General features: G+C 37.2%; 1 protein-coding gene across 1 annotated transcript in view; it reads right to left on the minus strand.

The window, feature by feature from the left end:
* Positions 1–230: 230 nt before the first annotated feature.
* The window catches only part of CCDC7 (coiled-coil domain containing 7), a 159,940-nt gene continuing 133,461 nt past the window's right edge, over positions 231–26,709 (minus strand). Inside the window, exons 22-23 of the mRNA XM_074324828.1 lie at positions 22,745–22,852; positions 231–334 (exon numbers count right to left, since the gene is read on the minus strand). Coding sequence (XP_074180929.1) covers positions 231–334; positions 22,745–22,852 — 212 coding nt within the window. The remainder of the gene's footprint in view (positions 335–22,744; positions 22,853–26,709) is intronic.

A 26,709-nucleotide genomic window follows, 5' to 3' on the forward strand; every position in this document is an offset into this window, starting at 1 on the left:
TTAGTGAATAAATTTAAGACATATAATAATTAGAATAGTAAAGACCAGGAGAAGTACTACCAAGTGGTACTAATAGTATTACAACATTTACTAACTCTGCAGAATTCCAATTTTTTGGTAAATTATGTTCTAAAATATCCAATCTAAAAATTCAACTATAAACCATAAATACAGCTGATTCACATTTAAACTGTATTTTTAAATTGTCAAGTGTTTTATGACTACTATTTTTAAATGCGTTTATCAGTATCATACATACCGCTCAATCTTTGGCTAGCTAGTTCTAGATCTTCAAATGTAAAACTCTCATCTGAGAGCTTATTCATATCCTGATCTACAAACAAACAAATAAAAACAGTAAATTAGATACAAAACCTTCTAATCAATAAATATAGAAACACTATTGTAACGTATCAGATTATAACGTCGAAAGGTTAGGCGAATATTCTTACATATTACATCAAGTAAGAGAAAAATAATAAATGCCAGAAGTTCGTTTCACAAATTTTAACATCTGTTCCTAATGTAAACAGTAATATAAACAGAGCCACTTTAAAACAGACCTGGAGTTGCCATGCCAGAGGAACTGCCTTGCAGGTCTTATGCCTCAAATCTTTGGAATGTTAAAACAGGGCAAAATAACCTTTGGACTGGGCCTAAGCAACCTTGTGCCTTGCCAAAGAACTGTTTGCAAAATAAAAAGATGCAGTTATTATGACTATTGGACTGATGACTACAGGATGGAAAATTTTAAATATTGTTTAGAATTAACATCATATGTTATCTGCACCAATAGATTGATGTAATTGTTCCTCTTCTATTGATGTAATTGTTCCCATTCTTGCACTAAGATAAAGGAGAACCAAACTTTCTAAATCAAAATTTTTCTTACACTCAATGAGAGAATTGAGGTTACAAGGCAAAATGCTGTCCCGAAAAGCAGAGAAAAAGGTAGATACAAGGAGCACAGTTTTTGGCAGCAGAAGCCCAGTGCTGAAGCCAGTGGAAGAACACTTAAACTGTTACTGATGAATTGCTGAAAGTTCATTGTGTACTAACTTGAGTCTTAGTAGTATTCCCACATAATCATGTATTTTACCTCTAGGAATTCAACCAAACTTTCAAGGTGAAGCTCTGAGAAAAATCCCCACATGCTTCCAACAAGGGGAGGGGAAAGTAATTACTTTTAAAGACACCCAAGGTTTCTGTTCTCCTTAACAAAAGACTGTTCTCGAGAGAAACTGTTTTACCAGAGCTTAACCAACACAGGGTTTACCAGAACCTAACATACCTTGCGGAAGAAAACTATTTAACATGGGGGTAAGCAGATACACAATTGCATCCCTGTCTAGCCTTCCTGTCTTATCAAAGGGTTGGGAGAGAAGTGAGAAACACTTGAGAAAGTTGGAGCCCAGAGGCACAGCATTACTAACAAACAGAGAACTAATTAGAGAATAATAGAATGTTTCCCCTGTCCTGACACCTTACAACCACATTAATAGGACTCCTATATAAAAATAACAGATTACAGCTAAAGAAAACCAAAACAAACAAACAAAAAAACCAACGACCTTTAACCCTATTTAAGAAGGAGTCTCGAGGGCAAACCCAAAGATATCAGGGGAGACAAAAAAAAAAAAGAACAAAATAGAAAAATTTAGCAACTGACAATTATAGATCAGGAAAAAATAACCACACCCTCAGCCTAACCTATAGCCAGATAAATATAAAGCCTCCCATTAAAGACCTGTGTACCTCAGTACCTTTTACCCAACACATCCTGTCTGCAATTCAACAACAACAACAACAACACATGGTGTGCTAAAAGTAAAAAAAGAAAAAAGTCTGAAGAGACAGTTTATTTATTTATTTATTTATTTATTTATTTATTTATTTAAGATTTTATTGGGGAAGGGGAACAGGACTTTATTGGGGAACAGTGTGTACTTCCAGGACTTTTTTTTTTTCCAAGTCAAATTGCTATCTTTTCAATCTTAGTTGTGGAGGGTGCTGTTCAACTTCAAGTTGTTGTCCTTTCAGTCTTAGTGGTGGAGGGCGCAGCTCAGCTCCAGGTCCAGTAGCCATTGCTACTTGAAGGGGGCGCAGCCCACCATCCCTGTGGGAGTCGAGGAATCGAACTGGAAACCTTGTGGTTGAGAGGACGCGCTCCAACCAACTGAGCCATCCGGGAGCTCAGCGGCAGCTCAGCTCAAGGTGTCGTGTTCAATTTTAGTTGCAGGGGGCGCTGCCCACCATCCCTTGTGGGATTGGAGGAATTGAACTGGCAACCTTGCGGTTGAGAGCCCACTGGCCCATGTGGGAATCGAACCAGCAGCCTTTGGAGTTAGGAGCATGGAGCTCTAACCACCTGAGCCACCGGGCCGGCCCCGAGACAGAGTTTAAATATGAGTGTATGAGTACCAGGCTCAATATGACAGAGCTTTCGGCATTATCATACTGGGTATTTAAAATAAGTATGACTAATATGCTAAAAGATCTCATAGAAAAAGAAGAAAACATGCAAGAATAGATGGGCAATGTAAGCAGAGGTCTGTAATCTCTAAGAAAAAAATAAAATGAAATATTAGAAATAAAAAGCACAGCAAAAGAAATGAAGGAGGCCTTTGATGTGCTCATGAGTAGATTGAACACAGTCAAGAAAATAATCAGTGAGCTTGAAGATATGTCATTAGAAACTCTGAAATTAAAGAGAGAAAATAGATGGAATAAGAGGAACATAATATATGAGTTTTTGGGACAATTACAAAAGTTGTAAATACATATATCAGGTGTACATACACATATGGGAATACCAGAAGAAGAAACAATAAAACAGGTCAAATATTTGAAGTAATGGCTCAGAGCTTTCTAAAATTAATTACAGACATCTAAACACAGATCATAGTAACTGAGAACATAAAAAAAGATCAATGCCAAAAAATCTACACCTAATCATCATATCATACTCAAACTACAGAAAATCAAAGACAAAGAGAAAATCATGAAAGACCTCAGAACAGGGGAAAAAAAGCAAACAAAAAACACAATACCTTATATATAGAGGGACAAGGATAAGAATTACATCATGGTTCTTATCAAATCATGCAAGCAAGAAGAGAATGGAAAAAATATTTAAGGTGTTAAAAGAAAACAACCAACCAACATAGGATACTAAATATGTAATTAAAGCTAGAGAAGGCAGGAAAAGAATGCAAACTTGAACAAATAATCCTAAAATTTATATGGAATCACAAAACAACACATATAGCCAAAGCAATATTGAGAGACAAGAACGAAGTTGGAGGTATCACACTCCCTGATTTCAAACTCTACTACAGAGTTATGATCATCCAAACAGTATGGTACTGGCACAAAAACAGACACGTAGGTCAGTCAATGGAACAGAATATAGAGCCTAGTGATATACCCTCGCTTATGTGGTCAATTAATCTATGACAAAGAAAACAAAAATATACAATAGAGAAATGATACTCTCTTCAATAAGTAGTGCTGGGAAAACTAAATAAATACACACAGGAAAATTAAACAGGACCACATTCTTATACAACATATAAAAATAAACTCAAAATGGATTAAAGACAAATGTAAGACCTGAAATCATAAAACTCCTACAAGAAAACACAGGTAGTAAACTATTTGACATCAGTCTTAGTAATATCTTTATGGATATGTCCCCTCAAAAACAAAAACAAAAATATACAAATAGGACTTCATCAAACTAAAAAGCTTCTTCACAGTTAAGGAAACCATCAACAAAATGAAAAGACAACCTACTAAATGGGAGAAAATGTTTGCAAATGATATATCCAATAAAGGGTTGATATAAAAAATACATAAGGAACTCACATAACTCAATTACAACAAAAATAAACAATCTGAACAAAAAATATGGGCAGAGGACATGAATAGGCATTTCTTCAATGAAGATGTACAGATGGACAACAGGTACATGAAAAGATGCTTGACATCATTAATCATCAGGGAAATGCAAATAAAAACCACAATGAGATACCACCTCATACCACTCAGAATGGCTATTATCAAAAATTCAACAAATAACATGTGTTGGCAAGGATGTGGGAAAAAATGGAATGCTTGTGCACTGCTGATAGGATTGCAAATTGGTGTAGACACTAAGGAAAACAGTATGGAGATTCCTCAAAATTTTAAAAATAGATGTACCATAAGACTAGGTAATTCCACTTCTGGTATTTATCCAAAGAAAACAAAAATATAATTTGAAAAGATACATTCACCCCTTTGTTCACTGTAGCATTGTTTACAATAGTCAAAATATGGAAGTAACCTAGGTGTCCATCAATAGATGAATGGATAAAGGAAATGTTCAGTACATTTATAATGGAATATTACTCAGCAATAAAAAGAGCCACTTTTTTTTGTCACAACTCCTGCCATTTTGTGACAACCTAGAGGGTATTATGCTAAGTGAAATAAGTCAGACAAAGACCAATACTGTGTGCTTCCACTTATATGTAGAATTTTTTTTTAAATGAAAAAAATGAATAAACAAAACAAAAGCAGACTCACCGGAATGAAGAACAAACTGACAGTTGCCAGAAGGGAGGAGAGTGGAGGGATGGGTAAAAAAGGTGAAGGAGAATATATTTAATAATAGTGTGACAACTTTGTACAGTGACAGATGGTTACTAGACTTGGTGTGATACATCATAAGATATACAAATCAAAGTGACCTTCTAACAATTTAAGAATCAATTACAATTACCTCACTACATACTAATACGAAATAAGAAAGATGAACGACATATTAGATTTTAGCTCATTAAAACCTTTAAACACTGTATCTTGAACATTATTTTTGTGAAATGTTTTATAATAAATGAAACTGTAATTTTCTACTGTGAAAAAAAGACATAAATGTAAAATCATTATGTTGTACACATGAAACTAATAACATTGTATGCTAACTATACTTTAATAAAAATAATATTAAAATAATTTCCAGGACAATGCTAAAAAATAAGTAAATCACATTAATGTCAACCTACAAAAAACCCAGCAGGTAACAAGACATTTAATACTCAGAAACTAAATGGTTTCTCCCTAAGATCAGGAATAAGTCATGGATGTCCCTTCTCACCACTCCTATCCAACATCCAACATCATAATGGAAGTTCTAGCTGATGTAATAAGACAAAAAAAGGAAATAAAAGATACACTGACGGACAAAAATAAATAAAACTATTTTTGTTGAACAACAACAACCAAAACAAAGTCCTGGAACTAAGATAGCAAGGTTGCCAGATACAGGTTTATATACAAAAGTTAATTGCTTTCATATATGTGAGCAATAAATAAGAGGGATTTGAATAATAACACAAAATCATTATATTCGCACCAAAAAAATGAAATACTTAAGTATAACTCTAACAAAATAAATACAAGAGCTATATGAGAAAAACAAACACTGATGAAAGAAATCAAAAATCTAAATTGATTAAGATATTAGGGAGAGATATTTGATGTTTATGGATAAGAAGATTTAATACTGCTAAGATGTCAGTTCTTTCCAACTTGATTCAATGCAATCCAATAAAAATTCCAAAAAGCTATTTTATGGATATTGACAAACTGATTCTAAAGTTATACGGAAAGGCAAAATACCCAGATCAGCCAACACAATATTGAAGAAAAACATGATCAAAGAACTGATGCTGTTATTTTTATAACAGATATGGGCAAATAAAAAAACTATAAAGAGTACATTTAAAATAAATTGAAAAAGAGATTCAAAAACAGATCAGGAAAGACAGAAAATACAAGTGATGGTATATTTACCTTCACAGTAAATTCTGTCAGGGATATGGAGCAATGGGGACTCTGGTTCATTGCTGATGGGAATATAAAATGCTATAGATACTTTGAAGATGGTTTGGCAGTTTATTACAAAGTTAAATACAGTCTTATATGATCCAGCAATCATGCTCCTATGTGTTCACTTAACTGTGTTAAAAATTTATATTTCCACAAAAGTTATGCAGTACCCAACAGGTGCTAAGTTGTTTGGACAAAACTAATAAATAAATAAATTGTTGGGGTTCATTGTGATTTATGATAATTATGAAAAAATTACTACCCCACTCTGTGGCTGGGGCAGGTGAGCGCAGTCACAACACTGTCCCACTGCCTGCCCAAAGCTGGCATGTGCACAAAGACAAGACACTCTCCTGCTGCATCACCAAAGCCCATGGTCTCATGCAGTCAACATATTTTCCTGCTGCCTTGCTGAAGATAGCAAGTGTTCCCTACCCCCTATTCTCCCCAAATGCCTCATTAAAGCCAGCAGGTATGCACAATCCACACAAGGAATGCCCCTTGATTACCTGCGGCATCCCTTGGGGGTTGGGGGGGGAGTATTCTCCTGGGCTCAAGAGGAATATAATAATAATAAAAACAGTTCTTAGCAAGCTACCACTCTCAAGGCATGAACAAAGAGCAGATTAAATCACATCCCCAGTCTCCCTGTGAAAAAGGCCTATTTACTTATCCTAGAACTTCAGCCTGAGATATAGGCTTCAGGTTTTCTAGTACATCTAGAGGACACTGAAGTACCCCTGGTGTATGTAAACAAAGTGACATCATCCTTGCACACCCCCTTGGCCTTACTAGAGCTCAACAATACTTCCCAGAAACATGCTTAAACCATGTGTGATTAAAAAATATGGTGAATGTTTAAGTGAAAAAAAAATTTATTACAGTAAAAAACACATTGACTTAATCCCCCTCAAAATACTCCCCCTCACTTTGAATATACTTATCCCATGTTCTTGCCACTTTTTGAAGCAGTTCTGGAAGTTGTTTCGTAAGTGTCTTTATTTGTGCTGTCGTGGCTGCCTCGATGTCCTGAATCGATTCAAAATGTTTTCCTTTCATGGTCATTTTGACTTTGGGGAAGAGCCAGAAGTCTCACGGTGCCAGATCCAGTGAATAAGGTGCATGAGGACACACGGTAATGTTTTTATTTGACAGAAATTGCCATACCGGTAGCGATGTGTGACATGGAGCCTTTCCATTGTGATCACAGAATATGGTGAGTGTTGCTGCCAAGTGCCATTCAACGGAAAGGCAGGGATCTTCAACACAGGAAGCAGTGTGAATAACCTTAGAAACAGTGTGTGCCAAGTTTCAACTTGTTCAGTAAAGTCAGTTCGATGTGCGCTACAGTTGAGAGAAGGTGTGTTTTAAAGTGTGCTGTAAATCATCCTTCATCGTGACAGCACTCTGTCACACACTACTTCTGATTTATGGCAATTTCTGTCAAATAAAACTATTCATCAGATCTGGCACCATGCGACTGACTTCTGGCTCTTTCCCAAAGTCAAAATGATTCAGGACATCAAGGCAGCCACAACAGTGCAATTAAAGACACTCACAAAAGAGGACTTCCAGAACTGCTTCAGAAAGTGGCAAGAATGATGGGATAAGTGAGGCAGGAATATTTTGAGGGGGATTAATGGTCATGTGTCTTTTAATGTAATAGATTTCTTTTTAAATTTAAACATTCACTGTATTTGATCAACCTCATACACATTGCTGGAGCCAGGATTTTTGCAACTGTCACTTCCAGATCTAGTCTGGAGTGCAGTAGGGTTTATGATTTCAGCCCCACAGGGCTGTTTATATTTGCATAGTTTAAAAGCTGCTGCCTCAGGTTCTGGCTTCCAATGAGCCTGAAACTGGACGCTAAAAAGGATTCCTCCCCTTGGAACACTGAGAGGTCTTGGCATAAACTCAACAATGGTGGCCCTATTAAGAATAAATCAGGCTTTGTAGACAATCACAAAGATTTGAGAGACAACTAAGAGTTAGAACATGGTTGAATGATAGGGTTCATCACCTACACAAAAGCCACTCCTTCAAGACTAAGATAAATAACTGTTTTGCCCAATAAATATAAACAAACAGAGAGAGTCAAGCAAAATGAGAAAACAATGAAATATGTTCAAAATGAAAGAACAAGATCAAAACCTCAGAAAAAGACCTTAACGATGTGGAAATAATCTACCTGATAAGAAATTCAAAGTAATGGTCATAAATATGCTCACCAAACTTGAAAGGAAAATGGTTGAACAAAGTGAGAACTTCAACAAACAGACAGAAAATAAAAGGAATACCAAAGAGAATTCAAAGAGCTAAAGAATACAATTGAACTGAAAAATACACTAGAGGGGTTCAACAACAGACAGGATGCAGCAAATGAACACATCAGTGCGCTGAAGACAAAGCATTGGAACTCACACAAACAGAAGAGCAAAATGATAAAAATACGTTTTTAAAGTAAAGATGCCTTAAAGGACCTATGGGACAACATCAAATAGAGTAACATTCACATTACAGAAGCCTCAAAAGGAGAAGATACAGAGAAAAGGGCAGAAAATTTATTTGAAGAAATAATGGCTGAAACATTGTTAACTTGGGAAAGGAAACAGACACCCAGGTCCAGGAAACCCAGAGAGTTCCAACATGATAATGCCAAAGAGACCCACACCAAAACATATTATAATTAATACATCAAAAGTTAAAGATAAAGGGAAATTCTGAAAAGTAGTAGGAGAAAACAACTTGTTATGTACAAGGGAAACCTGACAAGGCTATCAGCATATTTTGTAACAAAATTTGCAGGTCAGAAGGGAGTGACATTATATAGTCAAAGATATACTGAAAGGCAAAAAGCTTCCAACCAAGAATACTCTACCAGGCAAGGTTATCATTCAGAACTGAAGGAGAGATAAAGTTTTCCAGACAAGCAAAAGCTAAAGGAATTCATCATCACCAAAACAGCCTTATAAGAAATATTAAAAGAACTTCTTTAACCTGAAAAGAAATGACACTAATTAATAACAAGGAAACATATGAAAGTAAAAAAAATCTCCCTTGTAAAGGTCCTATTCAACCTAGCTTTTGAATGTCGATGTCTGGTTAATATGTCATTTTTGAAGGTGGCACATAACTTTTTATTTTTAAAAAAGCCTTTGCCCTGTGCTTCTTCCTGTGGATGAGTTATGAAAATATATGACAAGTATAAAACAAATTACCTATATTGATCATATCCACCCTGTAACTGCTGAAATGGCATTCTAATGTTTTCTTTTTATTGGGATATACCATATGATGCATAGAGCCTCTTTCATGTGAAATGTGTGAATGTTTATGCTGTGTTGATAATATTACATGGATATATGTGCCGTATATGTGGTGTGCCTATTGTGTAAAGAAAGGGATTGCAAGACGTATGAGTGTAATGACTTGCTAACCTTTCAGAATTCACAGTTATGAAAAGATAAAGAAAGACCAAATCTAAAAGAAACAGTTCATCATTTCCATGTGTCATGTGTAAAGGCTTAAAGTACCATCTTTGGTGAGGTGGTTCATGCATTCCGTTTCTCCAGTACTGTTCTTTGTCAAAAGTTTAGTTTTGATTTCAAAGGACTTGCTTACCTTGTCTAGCATAGGAATTAATGCTCATGTCTGAAGAGGTAAGAGAGTTTAAAATTCCTCTTTCTATTTGATTAAGATGTTGCAGTCAGGACCCCCAACTCACTTGATATGTTTTTATATGTGATCATTCCCCTTGAAGTCTACATTTCATAAGGGACAAAAGAATACAGGTGAGATGAAAAACTTCTTGTCAGACCTTCAATCTGTGCCTTAACTGTAAATCAGATGTAAATGTTCAAAGGAGACTGTTTTCATTCTTGTGGTATTTAACACTCAGAAATTTGCTTTAGCATTGGAAACATCTCAAGCTGTTTCTATTTTGCAGGCAAGTGTTTTGACTTAATTTCTACCCTGTTTCCCCGAAAATAAGACCTAGCCAGACTATCAGCTCTAATGCGTGTTTTGGAGCAAAAATTAATATAAGACCCGGTCTTATATAATAGTAAAATAAGACCAGGTCTTATATTAATTTTCGCTCCAAAAGACGCATTAGAGTTGTCTAGTTAGGTCTTATTTTCGGGGAAACATGGTAATATTACATTGCAGAAATTTTGGAAAACAGTAATCTCCTCTATATTTCATTCAATTTTTGCAAATAGGTCAAATATGGCTGCGTATGCATGTTCTCTTTAGTTAAGGCACCAATTGTTTTGGTTGGTTTTCCTAAGACATACTTTAAAAAGAAGTTCTTTAAATTTCCTAATTAAATTCTGGAGATTTTGGAGTATGTGCATGATAAATTATAATATATATGGCTGAAGCTGTTTTATTTTCTATTAACTGGAATTATTTTAATGTTCCTTATTGAAAAAATGTTATAATTTGTTTTCTATGGAACTTATTTTTGAAGGTATACTTATTTTTTTATATACATGAAAATGTATGTCTTAATCAGAGAGCTTAATTGCATTGAAATTGCTATTTCTTTTTTTTACTCATATGTTTGTATAGAAGAATGCCTGTTTGTTAAGAGTTTGTAATGGTTTCCTTCAGTTATATTTCAAATCAGAAGGTCTGGGTAATGTATCAATTTTGATTAATATGTTTAAAAAAACAAAAAATATTGTAATGGTTAATAATAGAAATGTGTCACACTTAAGTTTTGTATAACGTGAAATTCAGTTAAAAGGGCTTGTAGTTCATAATGACATTCAACCAGTATGATAGTACTTGCATGAGGTACTTAAATGTACATACATAATGTATGATTATCCTGAAATTTCTGAGTACATAGGGTATTCTTTGTCTAAAAATATTCTTTGTTTTGTCCTTCAGAATACTGTTATTTATTCTAATAATTAACCCTCTTGCATACGGCAGTTTGCATGGTAAGAGAGAAAACATTTCTTCTATATTGCATTTTAAGACAACTAAGTAGAAGGCATTGAAGAATGTATTGACTTGCAGGAAGTATTTTGATATACGAAGTTTCTCAATTGAAGGAATTATTTAATAACTAAAACTAATAAATTTCTTTGAAATAATAAGGCAGTTTAAAAATAAATTGGTAAAAATAACTGTATTATGGAATAGAGAATTATTCATCCAAGAGGAGAGTCAAGTGAATATTATTTGTTTATTGGCTAGTAAGTTCATTTGTAACCTTGATTATATTAAAAGGTAACTTTCAGTTAGTATTTCTGTATTAATAAAAATGAACAAAATTTTTAAGATGGAGTGATATAAAAATCGCAATCATGTACCCTCTGCTGGACCATCTACTCAAGAGCCTTACAGAAGAGATAAACCAATCTGATTACAGAACAAAGGGGTCGCAAAAGAATAAATTGATGGAATCTCCACCGAGGACTCATGACTAGTGTGTGACCCATGAGGGTCCCAGCAGGCACTGGGGTCCATATAATGATGGTTACTATGACTAATTCAAGTGCTATTTCCTTCACCTATCTCAGTGAATCTTGAGACTTGGGTAGTTTGATTCCTTGATGAAGGAGGTAATCTTGTTAAATTTAGTGAGAGTGGGGTCCATCAATACAAACCCTTCCTATGTTTACCCAGACCTTTAAACTTTTATAAATGTGCATGACTAGAGATTAGCCAAGATCCTTATTTCTCCAGTGGGTCCCTAAGCACCTATGCTAAGGTCAGAGTTCAAAGTGGAAGTGGGGAAAAATTGCATTTCTTAGTCCTTTTGAATACTGGTGAACACATTTCTCTGATATCCCTGACATGAGGATGAAAGGGAAACAGATAATTCTCAGACTTTAATTTTAAGTCTGAGGTCTCTACCACCAGGACTTTTTTCCAGACCCAGCTATATCTCTTTGGGGCACTACAAACCTCCATTATTATAGGTTCTCCTACTGAATATATTATTGGTAGAAATGTACTTTCTATATCAACCAGAACTTGCATTTACCCCTAACCGTTGATGAGATTGCTGATGTTAGGTATTTTAGTGGGGTATGTGAACGTTCATGACCTACCAAATTATTGGCACCAAGCACAACTGTTTACCAAAAGCAATGTCAACAGCCCAGGGGATACAAAGGAACAACTGCCCTCATTGTTGAGCTTTTAAAAGCCCACAATATCTGTAAACTATTTCTCCATTCAATAGCTCCATCTGGCCTGTGCGTAAGACCTTTGATGCCTAGACTCTAAATTGATTAGGTCTGCACAGAGAGTTAATGCTGCCTTAGGCACCAGTGATACATAACATTGTGACAGTTATAGAGGTTATTGCCCAAGATCAAGGAATTTGGTATGCTGCAGTTGACGTCACAAATGCCCTTTTCAGTATCCTTCTCCATACAGATGGTCAGGATTAGTTAGCTGAATATAGAATGGGTTGCATTACTAGTGTCCTTCCACAGACTCCCTAAAATCTCTGACTATCTATAATCAATACATAAGTCAAGACCTGGAAAAAGTCTCGCTTCTGTAGGGAGCACTAGCCTTCCACTCTATTGATAAAATCATCCTAGTGGGCTCAGACAAGGGCACTGCCCAAAAAGAAGTGGATGCCCTGTTCACCTACATGCAGCATGTAACTGGACTAATATTATCAGTAAGGACCATTACAAGGACCTAAAACTGAAGTAAGATTCCGGGCATCATCTGTAAAGAGGTACAGTGTATCATTTCAGAGATGATGATTGTCATGCTTTGGGCCTTCATTACCCCCAAAAAATAAAACTAATCCGAGCAACTCATGGCACTATTCAGATAATGCCACACTCTCACAGGGATCAGATAGCACCCATCTGTCAGGTTATCATAAAGACTGCTAACTGGGGCCCTGAGGAACAGGATCCCCTGCAGGCTCTTCAACTGAGCACCCTAGCTGCTCTTTTTCCTGGTCCCTCTGATTTCTATTTGCTGTTTCAGTTACAGATCTCTTCAGCAACATCTCTCTTCACCTACTGGAGTCTATGGTAGAAGGCCACAACCATAGGCGAAGGGCACCTATTGGGCTTTGAGTCCACAATCTGTCAGAGTTGGCTAGAAAGTACATATCCTTTATGAGACAATTATTGGTCTGTTATTGGCTTTGGTGAATACTGAGAGCATGACCGTGGTCATACAATTTTATGACAAGAAATTCCAATCAAAACATATTATTTGCTTTTGTTCTCTAGTTATGTTAGGATATTCACACGTTAGGTCAGATATTAAATTTTTATAAAATATATGCTCAAATACGTAGTCACAAACCAAAGAAAGTTCTTCTGATGTTTTTAATTTAAAACAATGTAAAATTATCTATAATTATTATACTTACTATTGAGTCTTTCTCCTTCTGAAGGTTTTTGTTTCTTTGATTGTACTTGGGTTTTTGACACTGAATCTTGATGTCTGAGCATAAGACTTTTCCCTGGTATTCCACGAAGAGCTACATAAAAAGATAAAATAAGTCCCTTAATAGAAACATAGATCTACTATAAAATCTCTAGATTTCAAACTTATAACAAGTTATTACCACCATTTTCTCTCACTTTTATAAAGTTATAAGTAAATTATCATAATATTTGATCTGGTACAAACATTCTGAAAACATTTGTAGTGCGTGCATGTTGAAGCCGTCTCTTCATTTTATAAATATTCCCAGGCATCAAACATGTTTACTTTAGATTCTAATTTTATTATATCATTTATGCTTTAGGTTAATACCCAGTTATAGACCAACCAGTGAAAATGCATATTCATAGGTTGGTCATTATAGCATTATCTGCAATTGCAAAATATTCAAAATCATCTTAATGTTCAAGAATAGAGAAGTGGTTGAATAAACTGATATATACCTATAAAACACAAACAACAGTATAATATTTTCCATAATATATGTAAGTCAAACAATTATACTGTACACCTTAAACTTATACAGTGATGTATGTCTATTATATCTCAATAAAACAGGAAAAGGACTAAGTTTTTTTAGAAAAAAGGAAAATAATAACCCTTTTAAGTGATAAACAATTAAGGGAACTTTTATACAGAAACTTTAAGAAATTAAAATATGTTTTGAAAGAAAAATAAATAAATAAATAGATAAATAAATAAATAAAACAGGAAAAAATAGCATAGTACAAATGATGCTATCTGAGGAACGCCGTGAGGCACTCTTGAGAGTTTTAGCACATTATTTAGGTAAGCTTTTTTAAGTTTGAGGGGTACTTCTCTTTATCCCCAGACACCCTGGCCAAAATGCCTGGTGAGTCAAATTAGAGATCCAACACAGGGTCTCTGGGTAATCTAAGGAAGCAATTCTTTGGCTACTGCTCTGATGGTAGGACTAAAAATAGCTGCATACTCTGCAAGTTAAGTTGCACCCAATGATTGTTTTTAGCCCAGATAAGGTCCCAGACAACAATGGATAGCCTACAACAAAGCAAGCTATTGAGACTTTTGGTTTAATGGATTGAATAGAATTCTTTGGGATTGCTTTGCCCAGTTACCTAAAGAGATCCTAGAGACTTGGGCTGTATGCTTATATGATGAAAGAAGTAATCTTCTTAAACTTAGTGAGGGACAGTGGCACTTAGTGGGGTGTGTCACTATAGAACCCCTCATTAAGAGTGTCCTGACAACACAAAGTTTGTTAAAGGAAGCAGAGGGGAACACCCAAGTCTTCCTTCTCCCTCAACTCGTACTATTTGGGCTCTGACAGTTTTGGCCCACCCATAAGAGGGATGACTAAAATACATGTCTGGACCAAGCTTTCAGAGATGACAGCAGCTCCACGAACTACACTGGTGATCCTTTGGTTCTACGATGAGAGAATGAGATTGGTAGATGATAAGATTTCTAACAAGATTCTGCATTCATTAATGCTATTCCTGCTGGTTATCAAGCTTTATTAAACCTTCTCATAAGGTCAGGTCAATTTGTCCATGACATAATCTAGATCATAACTGACAAATCCTGGGCAGGAATAAAGCAACTACTGCCAAAATAACAAAAAGAGTCCATCACAGTTAGTGACATAAAAATGGTAATCTGGCAGACACTCCTGGAAGAACTTGGTAAGGGCTTTTCTTAAGAGATCTCTGGGTCTGGTTACTAAACAATAGGAGCTCAAAAGCAGAGGTTAATGTTCTCTCCACTAAGGAACTCATGGCCATTAGGGGCCAAATGGCAGCCCCCTTAGGGTGTGTCGTATGGTGATCCGTATGACTAACATGAGTGCTGTTCTTTCTCCTTCTCCCAGTGATTTCTGGAATGATTCAGAGAGCCATACCAACCTTTACCCAAACTTTTTGGCTTTAAAAAAAACAATACTGTGGGGATAAGGGGAAGGTGAGAGGTTTTGAAAAATAGTCGGTAACCACAAGATGGTCATGGGGGTTTGAAAATTAATTTGGGGAACGTATAGAGGGATAGTGGATGGGGGGAGGGGGGTTCACACAGTGTGAGGGATATAAATGATAAACGTCTAAGTTTTGCTTTGTCTTGTGCACATGAAACTAATTAAAAATAAATTAATTAATTAAAAAAAAAAAAAAACAATACTATTTTTAAATGGCTAACACCTCTATGCCCACAGTGAGGAATGGAGGCCCTATGCCAAAGTCAAAGTTCAAAGTAGATATGAGGAACAATTGCATTTTGGGGACTGTTTGGATAATGGTGCACAAGTGACTGTGACCCCCCCCCCCAAACCCTTGGCATGAGAATGGGGAAATTGGTAATGCTCTCTGTTTATCTGTCTGAAGGCACCACAACCAAAACCCTCACTCAGGCCCGACTATGGGTGTAACGTGTTACCATTGTTAAGGCTCCCGCTACTGAATGGATTATTGTTATAGATGTATTGTCTATGTGCCTCCTTGATTGCATTCACCCAAAGCCCTGAAGGGAATTACTGCAAGTAGGACCATTTTAATGGGGCATGTAGAAGACTATAAACCTATCAGACCTCCAACACCTAGCACTTTCATCACTCAAAAGAAAATATTAATTATCTCAGGGATAAAAAGTAATAACTGCCATCATTGCTGTGAAATGCTATGAAATTGCTGTTTGTAACACATTATTTACCATAAATTTGTATTATACTACAGTGTACACTATACACCTTAGTTATTTAACCAGTCTCCTTTGCTTGAAAATGTATGTGGTTTTGAATATTTCACAATTAAAAATATGCTGTAGTGAATAATCTTGTCCATATGCATTTTCATTTCTCGTTCTATGAAATGTATTAACTTAAAGTATAAATGACCCAATAGAGAATATATATATAATGCCTAGAAATGTTAATGATACAGCTTATGTTCTACATATATCAAAATGTAATTCAATCTGTAAGGATAAGAAGGTGGAATCAAAGGATAAGAAGGTAGAAAGTAAACTTAATGAAAAATAAGAAGGTAGAAAGTAAACTTAAAGAAATGAAACTGCTGAGGGAAAAATAAAAGCAGTAACGTTTCAGTATGGTATTTAACATAAATCCTCACTCTTGGACATGAGAGTTAAATAGGGGGAGGTAGGTGAACCACAAACAAATCATGAAATCTTTTTAGTTGGTTGGTTTTGTTAATGGTATATGGTAAGCAATTCTGAAACTATTTGAGAAGCATTATAGGTTTGAGCAAATGAATAAATGTGTTGATATTGTTCAGAGTTCTAGCTACCTCAGCCCAGGGTCCATAAAATGGCAAGAGCCTGTTCTCTGGAGTTCCTTCAGCTGCGAGGCCATCCCCTGCCTCAGTCTGCACTGATGTATCTGACCCTAGTCAGGTGCTGTTTCATGGGGTAAAATGGAATATTAGTGGAACTAGTGTCCTGTGTCTCTCTAGACCAGGGTGTCCAAACTTTTTTCAACGTTTTTTACCAAGGGCCATATGCAGTAAAATACACAAACAACCGGGCCACTCACTCGAGGTGAAGTATATATTGCTTCACCTGGTTTATTTAAGTAAACTAAATATATTTTTGGAATTTGTTGAGGGCCAATAAAAAATGGATTGCGGGCCGCAGTTGGCCCGCAGGCCGTAGTTAGGACACCCCTCCTCTAGACTATAATCTATACTGTGGTAGTAAATGAATAAAGGTTAATTGTTACTTTGAGTGTGGCTTGTTATCTTAATAGACCAGCATCTCTAGCAAATTAGCACAAAGAGCAGTGGGGTCAATGAAGCACAATTCCTTTCTGGAAGGGACACTTTGGGAAGTGCTAATGAGTGTGCAGGACATGGTAGGGAGTGGGGTACTACTGAATTATTTGCAAGAGACCACGGGGTACTTTGCCAGTCAGGCAAATGAGTCTCATCAAGTATTAGAGGATGCCATGGGGCTCTCTACAGGGCTACTGTATTGGTACTTTACCTCCATGCAGAATGAGGTAATCTTGTTAAACTTAGTGATAAAGAGCGGTACTCTGTAGGGCTTGTCATTGTAGAACCCACTGTAGAACTTGACAGTTCCCATATTTCCCAAGGAGGTAGAGGAAAAGGGGGATGAAAGACATGAACATGTGAGACCCTTCTCCTTCCTTAGCTGTGTATTATTTTGGCTCCAACAGGACGGCCCACCCATTATGAGTTCCCTGCCACTGGAAAACATGTTTGGATCATCTCTCCCAGAGGCTTTAATGGTTCTGAGAGCCACCTGGTGGTCTCTAGTGTCACATGGAGTGAGGACAGTAATAAGATTTTTAACCAGACTCGGATTTCTAGTTTCATTCGGGCCACCTTTGCCAGTTACCTAGCTCAATTAAGCCTCCTTATAAAGTGATGTCACTTAGTTTGCAGCACAATCCATATCTTAAATGACAAATTTCCAGGCATGGAAAAAGTACCTGCCAACAGGATAGTACACTTCAACTAGTGAACAGAGTAACCTGAAAACGGTTATCAGGCCCTCCTGGACAATCTGGTTAAGAGTTTGCCAAAGAAATCTCGAGCTGTAATTGCTCACAATGGGGTCTCACACAGGACTTTGATGGACTCTCCACCAAAGACCTCCTGGCCAGGTGCCCATCCCAACACACATGCCCATTAAAGTTCAAATTGTGATGACCCTTATGACTGATAACAAGTGCTCTTCCCTCTGTTCTTCCAAGTGATATTGAGATGAATCAGAGAAATCTCCACTACTTTTACCCAGACCTCTCAGCATTCAAAAATAAACAAAATTAAGATCTAGGTCAAGATTCCTACATTACAACTGGTAAGTTGAGGATGTATGCCAAAGTAAGAATTCAAAGGGAGGGGGTGTGAAAATTACATTCTAGGTCTGTTAGGACACTGGTGCACATGTGACTGTGATCTCTATATTCGCTGACACCAGGTACTGGGGGAAAGAGATAAGGCTCTCTTGTGTCTCATCTGAGGCCATCACCAAGGAAACCCTTTACCAAACACTGCTCTGAGTGTATCCTTTCAGGCCACCACAAAACTCCATTTTTATAACTCCTCTATTAAGTGTACATTGATATAGATGTATTTTATTTACTTTTATTTTTCAATTACAGTTGGCATTCAATATTATTAGGTTGGTGCAAAAGTAATTGCAGTTTAAAGGTTAAAAATAATTACAAAAACTGCAATAACTTTTGCACCAACCTATATATATTTGTTTCAGGTGTAAAACATAGTTGTTAGACATTTATGTAACTTACAAAATGATCCCCCCGTAAGTCTTCACCCACCTGACACCATACATAATAATGACAGTATTATTGACTATATACCCTAAGCTGTGTTTTACATGCCCATGATTATTTTGTAACTGCCAATTTGTACTTCTTAGTCCCTTCACCTTTTTCACCCAGCCCCCAATCCCCTCACATAAATTTGTTCTTTGTATCTGAGTTTGTTTCTGTTTTGTTTGTTTGCTTATTAGATTCCACATATAAATGCAATGATGTGGTATTTGTCTTTCTGTGTCTGACTTATTTCACTTAGCATAATAATGTTGTCGCAAATGGTAAGATTTCGTTCTTTTTTATGGCCAAGTAATATTCCATTGTACATATGTACCACCTCTTATTTATTCATTCATTTTTTTATTGGAGCTTTTAATCCATTTACATTTAAAGTAATTATTGATAGGCATGTAGTTATTACCATTTTATTGTTTTCTGATTGTTTTTGTAATTCTTCTCTGTTCCTTTCTTATTCTCTTGCTCTCTTCCCTTGTATGCTGAGGGCTTTCTGTAGTGTTGTATCTGGATTCCTTTCTCTTTATTTCTTTTATATCTCTTGTAGATTTTTGGTTTGTGGTTACTATGTGCTTCATATACACCAAGATGTGTTTATAGCAGTTTATTTTAATTTGACAGTTGCTTAAGTCTGAACACATTCTAAAATCATTACCATTTTTACTCACCCCTCTAAGTTTATGGTTTGTCACTCTTTTTTACTTCTTTTGTGTGTATTCTTTAATTTACTATAATTGCATGTAATCTTCCTACTTTTGCTTTCAACCTTTATACTAGCTTTAGTACTGGTTAATCCACTGCAGCTGGTATGTGTTTGCCATTGTCAGAGAAATATTTACTTCATGATATTTTATTATTCATATTTTTTATTTTTTTCTTCTTCTTTAAGAAGTTCCTTCAACCTTCTTGTAAGCCTGGTTTGGTGGTTTACAAGAAATGCTTGCTCAGCATTTTCTTGTCTGGAAAGCTCTTATTCTCTCCTTTAATTCTAAATGATAGCCTTGCTGGGTAGAGCAGTCTTGGTTGTAGGTCCTTGCTTTTCATCACTTTAACTATTTTGTGCCAATCCCTCTGGCCTGCAAGGTTTCTGTTGAGAAATTATCTGACAGTCTTATGGGAGCTCCTTGTAGGTAACTGCTTTTCTCTTGCTGCTTTTCAAATTCTCTGTCTTTAACCTTTGGTATTTTAATTGATGTGTCTTGGTGTGGGCCTCTTTCGTTTCATCTTGTTTGGGAACCTCTGCACTTTCTGGACTTGTATGTTTATTTCCTTCACCAGGTTAGGGAAGTTATCTGTCATTACTTCTTCAAACAGGTTTTCAATTCCTTGCTCTATCTCTTCCCCTTTTGGTACCCCTATGACACAAATGTTGGTATGCTTGATGTAGACCCAGAGGTCCCTTAAACTATCCTCATTTTTAAAAATTATTTTTCTTTTTGCTGTTCTGATTGGTTGTTTTTCACTACCTTGTCTTCCAAATCACTGATTCAATTCTCTGCTTTGTCTAATCTGCTGATGATTCCATCTAATGTATTCCTTGTTTAAGTTACTGTAGTCTTCATTACTGAGAGTTTTTTTTTCTCTCTCCTTGTTTATGTTTCTTATTTCTTTGTTGATGTTCTCACTGAGATCATCTATTCTTCCCCTAAGTTGACTGAACATCCATATAACTTTGTTTCGAAGTCTGTATCTCGTAGATGGCTTGCCTCCATTTTGTTTAGTTCTTTTTTTGGATTTTTTTTCCTGTTGTTCCTTTTGAAAAATGTTTCTTTATCTCATTTTGGCTGCCTTCTTATGTTTGTTTCTACATATTATGTAGATCTGCTAAATCTCCCAGTCTAGGCAGAGTGGCCTTATGTAGTAGGTTTCCCATAGGGCCCAGTGGCACAGTCTCCCTGTTTACTTGCACCGAGTGTTCCAGGTGTGTCTCTTGTATGGGTTTGTGTGCCCTCCTATTGTAGTTGAGGCTTAATTGCACATTATTGGGTGGGATTGACCCTCAGACTGACTGGCTATGAGGATTGGACATGACTGCAGCAGATAAACTGTTGTGTGGGGACTGACTCTATGGAGTGGGATTCCTCTTAGCAGGGCTCCAGTAGCTGCTGAATCCACTATTTGGGCATGTTGTTTGTGGCACAAATTGGGTGGTGCTCTGGTGTGGTCTGAAGCTGGCCATCAGGAGTGTTGGTTCTGGGGCCTCTTGTGAGGGGCTCAGGCATAGGATAAGGTCAGATAATGCCTGTGTCCAGCCTGGGGCCACTGGTTAGAGCTACAAAGAGATCTGTGGTTGGTAGCTGCCTGTGCCAGGCTTGAAGGTGCTTGGGAGAGGCTATGCTATGAACCAAGATCAGATGGCCCTAGTGCCAGGCTTGGGGCCACTTAAAAAGAGGTACATGGCACACCAAGGCAAGCCACTGCTTATTTGGGGTTTACGGACTTGTGAGAGATTTTAGGAAAATCCACAGCATGGACTGAAGCTAGCCACTTGTGAGCAACAGCCACTGAAAGAGGTTTGGGCTGGAGCACAAGTTGGGTATGGCGGGGTCTCAGTGAATCACTAGGGTGGGGTGAAAGGGGTGTTATCCAGGTTGTGAGAGACTCAGATTTGGTGCCTGCCTTCACTTGTAGGCTGTGTGGGGGAGGGCTTAACAAAGGAACAATGGCACCTGACTGCACTTTCGTCCTCTAGAGAGCTGCCAGACAACTTATTTTCTCTCCATATGCCCCTGGCACTTTTCAAGTCTCTGTTCCTTCACTGGAGCTTAGGGCAAGTGTTGGTAAGTCAGTGAGCCCTTTTAGTGGGGCATGTGGAAGACTGCAAACTTCTAAATTAACAGTGCCCAAAACATGTGTGTCCCAAAACAAATTCCTGGGGAGGAAATGAAATAAGAGTTCTCATTGCTGGGCTTAATGAAGTAAAAATTCTCCATGAGACTATTTCCCATTTTAATAAATAAGTTGGTCTTTACACACAGTGTGCATAGTGACTTGATTGATTTTGGTAGGTCAATGCTAGAGTACAGGCCTGGGCTCTATTGGTACCTGACATTGTAACTGTCATACAGGCTATTTTCCAAACTGAAGGAACTTGATATGCAACAACTGGCATCTCAAATGCCCTTTGCTGCATCCTTTGCCACACAAATGATCAGGGTCTTTTTATCTTTATATGGAATGAGTAGCAGTATACTAGTCATGTCCTTCACATGAACACTGAATTGCTCAATTATCTGTCATCAGTGCATAGGCCATGACCTATAAATGGCCGGCTCCCAGAGGGAGGACTAGTCTTCACCCAAGTGCGCCCAGACAAGCACACTACCTTGTTCAAGAAGTAGATGTCCTGTTGACCCACCAGTAGTTTTTGGCTATGCCCTTAGTACAGGCAAAGTAGTTACCTGATTCCCTAGTGAAATTTCTGGGCATGATCTCTAAGAGGCATGACATCTCGTTCCAGAGGAGAAGAACGCCACGCTTTGACCCAACAAATCAATTCCAACAAATAAAAAGAGGCACAGCAATTAGGGGAACTCTTCACTACTTACACTCTTATTTTCCCCATGTGGGGTCCTTGATAATACCTATTTATGGGGTTACGAGAAAGGCTGCTTCCTTTCACTGAGGACGCAACCAAGAGGATGCCCTGAAGGCTCTCTAACAAGTCTCCCTGGCTGCTCTTTCCCCTGGCTTTACCGATCACCATTTGATGTTTGAACTACATATTTCAGAAACATGTTTGCCAATTGGAGCCTATGGCAGAAGACTACTGCCATAGTCAGAGGCTTACATTCAGCTTTTGTACCCATAATTATCTGGAGTCAGATGAAAGGCACATGACTTTGGAGAAACAATTATTCACCTGCTATTGGGCCTTGGAGGATACTGAGTGCATGTCCTATGGTCATGAAACTATCTTAAGACCAGAAATTTCAACCAAAGGATATCAATTTTTTTTTGTTATTTTTTTTTCTCTAGTTATCTTAGGGTAGTCACACTCTAGTCAAAGTGTAAAACTTCTATAACATATGCTCAAATACATATTCTTGATCCAAAATAGAGAGATCTTCTGAGCTTAATATAAAATATTTTAAAGTCATCTATAATTTTTATACTTACCATTAAGTCCTTCCCCTTTATAAATTCTTTGATTCATTTGAATTTCTGATTTTGATGGTGAGCCTTGATGCTCAAGCATACGGCTTTCATCTGGTACTTGATCCTGTGCTACATAAAGAAAAGCATTTAATCCACTAAATTAAACAGAAATATGGTATAAAATCCCTAGGTTTCAAATTTATAACAAGCATACAGCAGATTGTTCTCTCACTCTTATAAAGTTATAAGTAAGTTATCACAGTGCCCTCTTCTACCATCCCCTCTCACCTCTTACCCTGGACAGAGAACTGACTCTGGGTGGTAAACACATAATGCAATATATAGATGATGTATTATAGAATTGTACACTTGAAACTATGTAGTTTTGTTGATGATTGTCACCCCAATAAATTTTAATAATAAATAAAAAAATAAGAAAATAAATACAAAAACTTATCAGAGAGAACATTCTCAGAAAAGTAAATAAATAATAATAATATTAAAAGTTACCATAATGCAAGATCTGATATTAAAACTGTGAGAATTTTAATGGAGGGTGTGTGGAAAGTATCTTATTATATCATTAATATCCATAGGCTTCAAATGTTTTTTATTCGTCTCTAGTTTTCACATTTTTTTATATTTTCAGTTAATACACATTCATAGAGCACACAACAAAAATACATATGCACAAGATTAATCATTACAGCCTAATTGCAATTTTAAAATACTTAAAACCACCAAAATGTACAAGTATAGGGGGTAAGTAGACTAAAGTAAGGTATGTATATTATGATAATATAAACTATGGGATATGAAGCTATACATATAGGTGTAAAAGGAATGAAAAAGACCCCTACAAACTGACTTGGAGGTATTTCTATGAAATGATGTTTAGTGGAAAAAAACCTGAAAGACAGGATATCTAGTATGCTATCTTTTAAGTAGGTAAGAAATGGAAATAAGAAAAAAAAATGGAGATAATGACCCCAACAAATACAAAAGATGCCCAGTGATTGGTGGGACTATTCAGCTACTGGTTACCAAACAGCCTCTACCTTTGAATGGGTCCCAACCAAAGGAATGCCTTACAGGTCCTCCAAAGAACCTCTCAGGCCACTCGTCTGCTTTGTTCCTCTGATCCACATTTGCCTTTTGAATTACAGTTCTCAATAACTTCTCTGCCAATTTGAGTCTATGACATAGGACAATGCCACAAGTCAGAAGTGACCATAGGGCTATTGGATGCCAAATCTGTTAGAGTCCCCTGAAAGGCACTTACACCCTTTGAGATACTATTGGTCTTTTATTGGGTTTTGGTCTGAGCACGTGACCCATGGCTGTAAAATAATCTTACAACCAGAAACCAACAAAAATTATGAATACTTTGACTTTGTTCTCCAATTGTCTTAGAATATTCACACTTTAAGTCAAAATATAAATTTTCTGTAAAATATATGCTCAAATACAGGAACCAAAGAAAAACGGTATTCTGATATGACTGATTTAAAATAATTTAGGATGGGAGGATGGACGCGGCGCCCAGAAGTCAGGACCCTGAGGCCAGGGCCTCATGTGCAGGTGCTGACACGGCTGGACCAGGAGCCACTATGGCCATGGCAGCAAGGCTTCCCTGGATGCTTGCTGGGGCTCTGCAGAGCGGAACAGAGGCTGGGCTCAGGCCTTGGGCAGGGTAGGAGGCTCTGCTCCTCCGTGGGTGGATGTAGTGGCAGCGATGGACATCCTAGAGGAAGAGAACTCCCTGCTTTCTTTCTCTTGTTTCAGTTATTACAGAGAAATTTCATGGACAAGTACTACCAGGAGTTTGAAGACACAGAAGAGAATAAACTCATCTACACGCCTATTTCTTTGGTATGAAAATATATTGAAGAACAACTGCTGGAATAGATTCCTGGATTTAGCATGGCAGCTTTCACAATAACTTTATAGCACCATAAAGATGAAGTGGCTAGTGACATATTCGACAAGTTGTTCAAGGATTTCTGGCTTTAGAGAAACACTTCTGGATTAAAGAGCAGGAAAAGAAGGCTGGGGACTGGACTTAAGCAGTGGTATAGTGCTGACTTCATCCTCTCTGCTTAGTTCCCAGAACAATCTGCGATGCTAGGTCCCACTTCTAGGCAAAGAGACTGTACTGGAGATCAGCAGCCCAGTATACTGGGAGAGGCTTCTGCTCATGACAGAAAAATACATCTGGGAGAGATGCAACTGTCCAAGAGTTGGAACTCTGTAGCTCTTCATTAAGTATTGGTGAGTCAAAAAAAGAATTCCACGATCCTCTTGGGAACGGTTTCTCCTGAAAAACCTTCTGTTCAGTAACACTAGCACTGCTCCCCAAGTAGACATTGCTCTCAGGAGCTTCTGAGTTGGGTTCCTTTGGAGCAAGTCCACAGCCAGAATTCCACCTGGGGGGCCCTTCCCCAGCATATATGTTGGTGTATCAGTACACACCATCACCAAACCTTTTAGTCCAGCAGGCTTCGCCTGAAACTTTTTATGCACTCACAGCATTCTATCTATATGTGTCAAAGTTCAGTCCTTCTGTCTCAGTGTTTTTTGGTGTGTTTTTAAAATTGGTTTCAGGTGTACAAAACAATGCAATAGCCAGACATTTCACTCCCCACAAAGTGACAATCCCCCCAAATCTACTGCCCCCGACATCATATATATCTACTACAATTCTATTGACTCTATTCCCTATGCTGAACTCTATACTCTATATCCCAATATATATACACAATTGTTGGCTATCAAGCTCAATTAAAGCTCCTTATAAGGTCCAGTCAACTGGTCTACTACACAATTTTAACTGACAAATTTTGGGCATGTATTATCAGCTACTGAAAAGATAGCAACCACTGACCAACAAAGAAAATGATGAAAAATGATAATTAGTTACCTAAACCTGGACAAACTCAGCAAAGTCTTCCTCAAAGCAATCTATGGGTTTCGTTATTCATCAGTGAGTTCAAAAATGAGGATATTGATGGACTCTTGAAGGTTCTCATGGACAGGTAGTAACCACAGGGCACTCAAAAGGCCGTGCCAGTAGGTACACATTGTGACAGTCACTATGACTAAAATAAGTGTTATCATTCAATTCCTTCCAGTGAATCTTGACATGAGTCAGAAAGTCCAGACAATATTTACCCTAGCTCTCAGCTTTTAAAAATAAATAAGACTATATATAGGGCAGGCCAGGTCCCTATGTCCTCAATGGGCACCTGAGGACCTCAGCTAAGGAAAGTAATCAATTGGGAAATTATGTAAAATTGGCATTTCTTGGGCCTTTTGAATGGTGGTAACGAGGTAGCTGTAATCATGACAACCCTTGACATCAGGATTACAGAGAAATAAGTAATGCTGTCTGGTTTGGATCTAAGGCCAACACAATAGAACGCTTATCCAGACCAAACTATGGGTGGGTCCCTTTGGGTCAAGAAAAATCTCAATTGTATAGCCCCCAAAAATGGATGTATTATTATTATATTATTATAGATGTATTGCCTATGTGAAACTCTACTCACATTCTTCTAAGACATGATGGAAATTGCTGTCATTAGGGCCATTTTAGAGGGGAATGAAAAGATTGTGAACCTACCTGATTACCAGCACCTAGCACATTTGCCCCCCTCCAACATTCCTGGGAAGAAAAAGAAATAACTGCCTCTCTTTGCTGAACTTAATGCAGGCAGTCTCCTTGAGACTATGTTCCTATTCAATAACTCAGTTGACTTGTACACCTCGCCTTGGAGTTCATAGATGCTCAATTGATTTTGTCTGTTTAATCCATAGCACAGCCCTTGACACCAGTGGTATCTGACATTGTGATTGTTGTAGAAACTATTATCCAGAGTATGGGAACTTGTTATGCAGCAACTGATAGCGCAAATGCCATTTTCAGTATCCCTCTACCTGGGAATGATTAAGATCAGTTCATTCTCAAGTAAAATGGGTACAGTTTA

The sequence above is a fragment of the Rhinolophus sinicus genome, linkage group LG02 (assembly GCF_036562045.2).
Source record: "Rhinolophus sinicus isolate RSC01 linkage group LG02, ASM3656204v1, whole genome shotgun sequence".
In the NCBI taxonomy this organism is placed as follows: domain Eukaryota; kingdom Metazoa; phylum Chordata; class Mammalia; order Chiroptera; family Rhinolophidae; genus Rhinolophus; species Rhinolophus sinicus.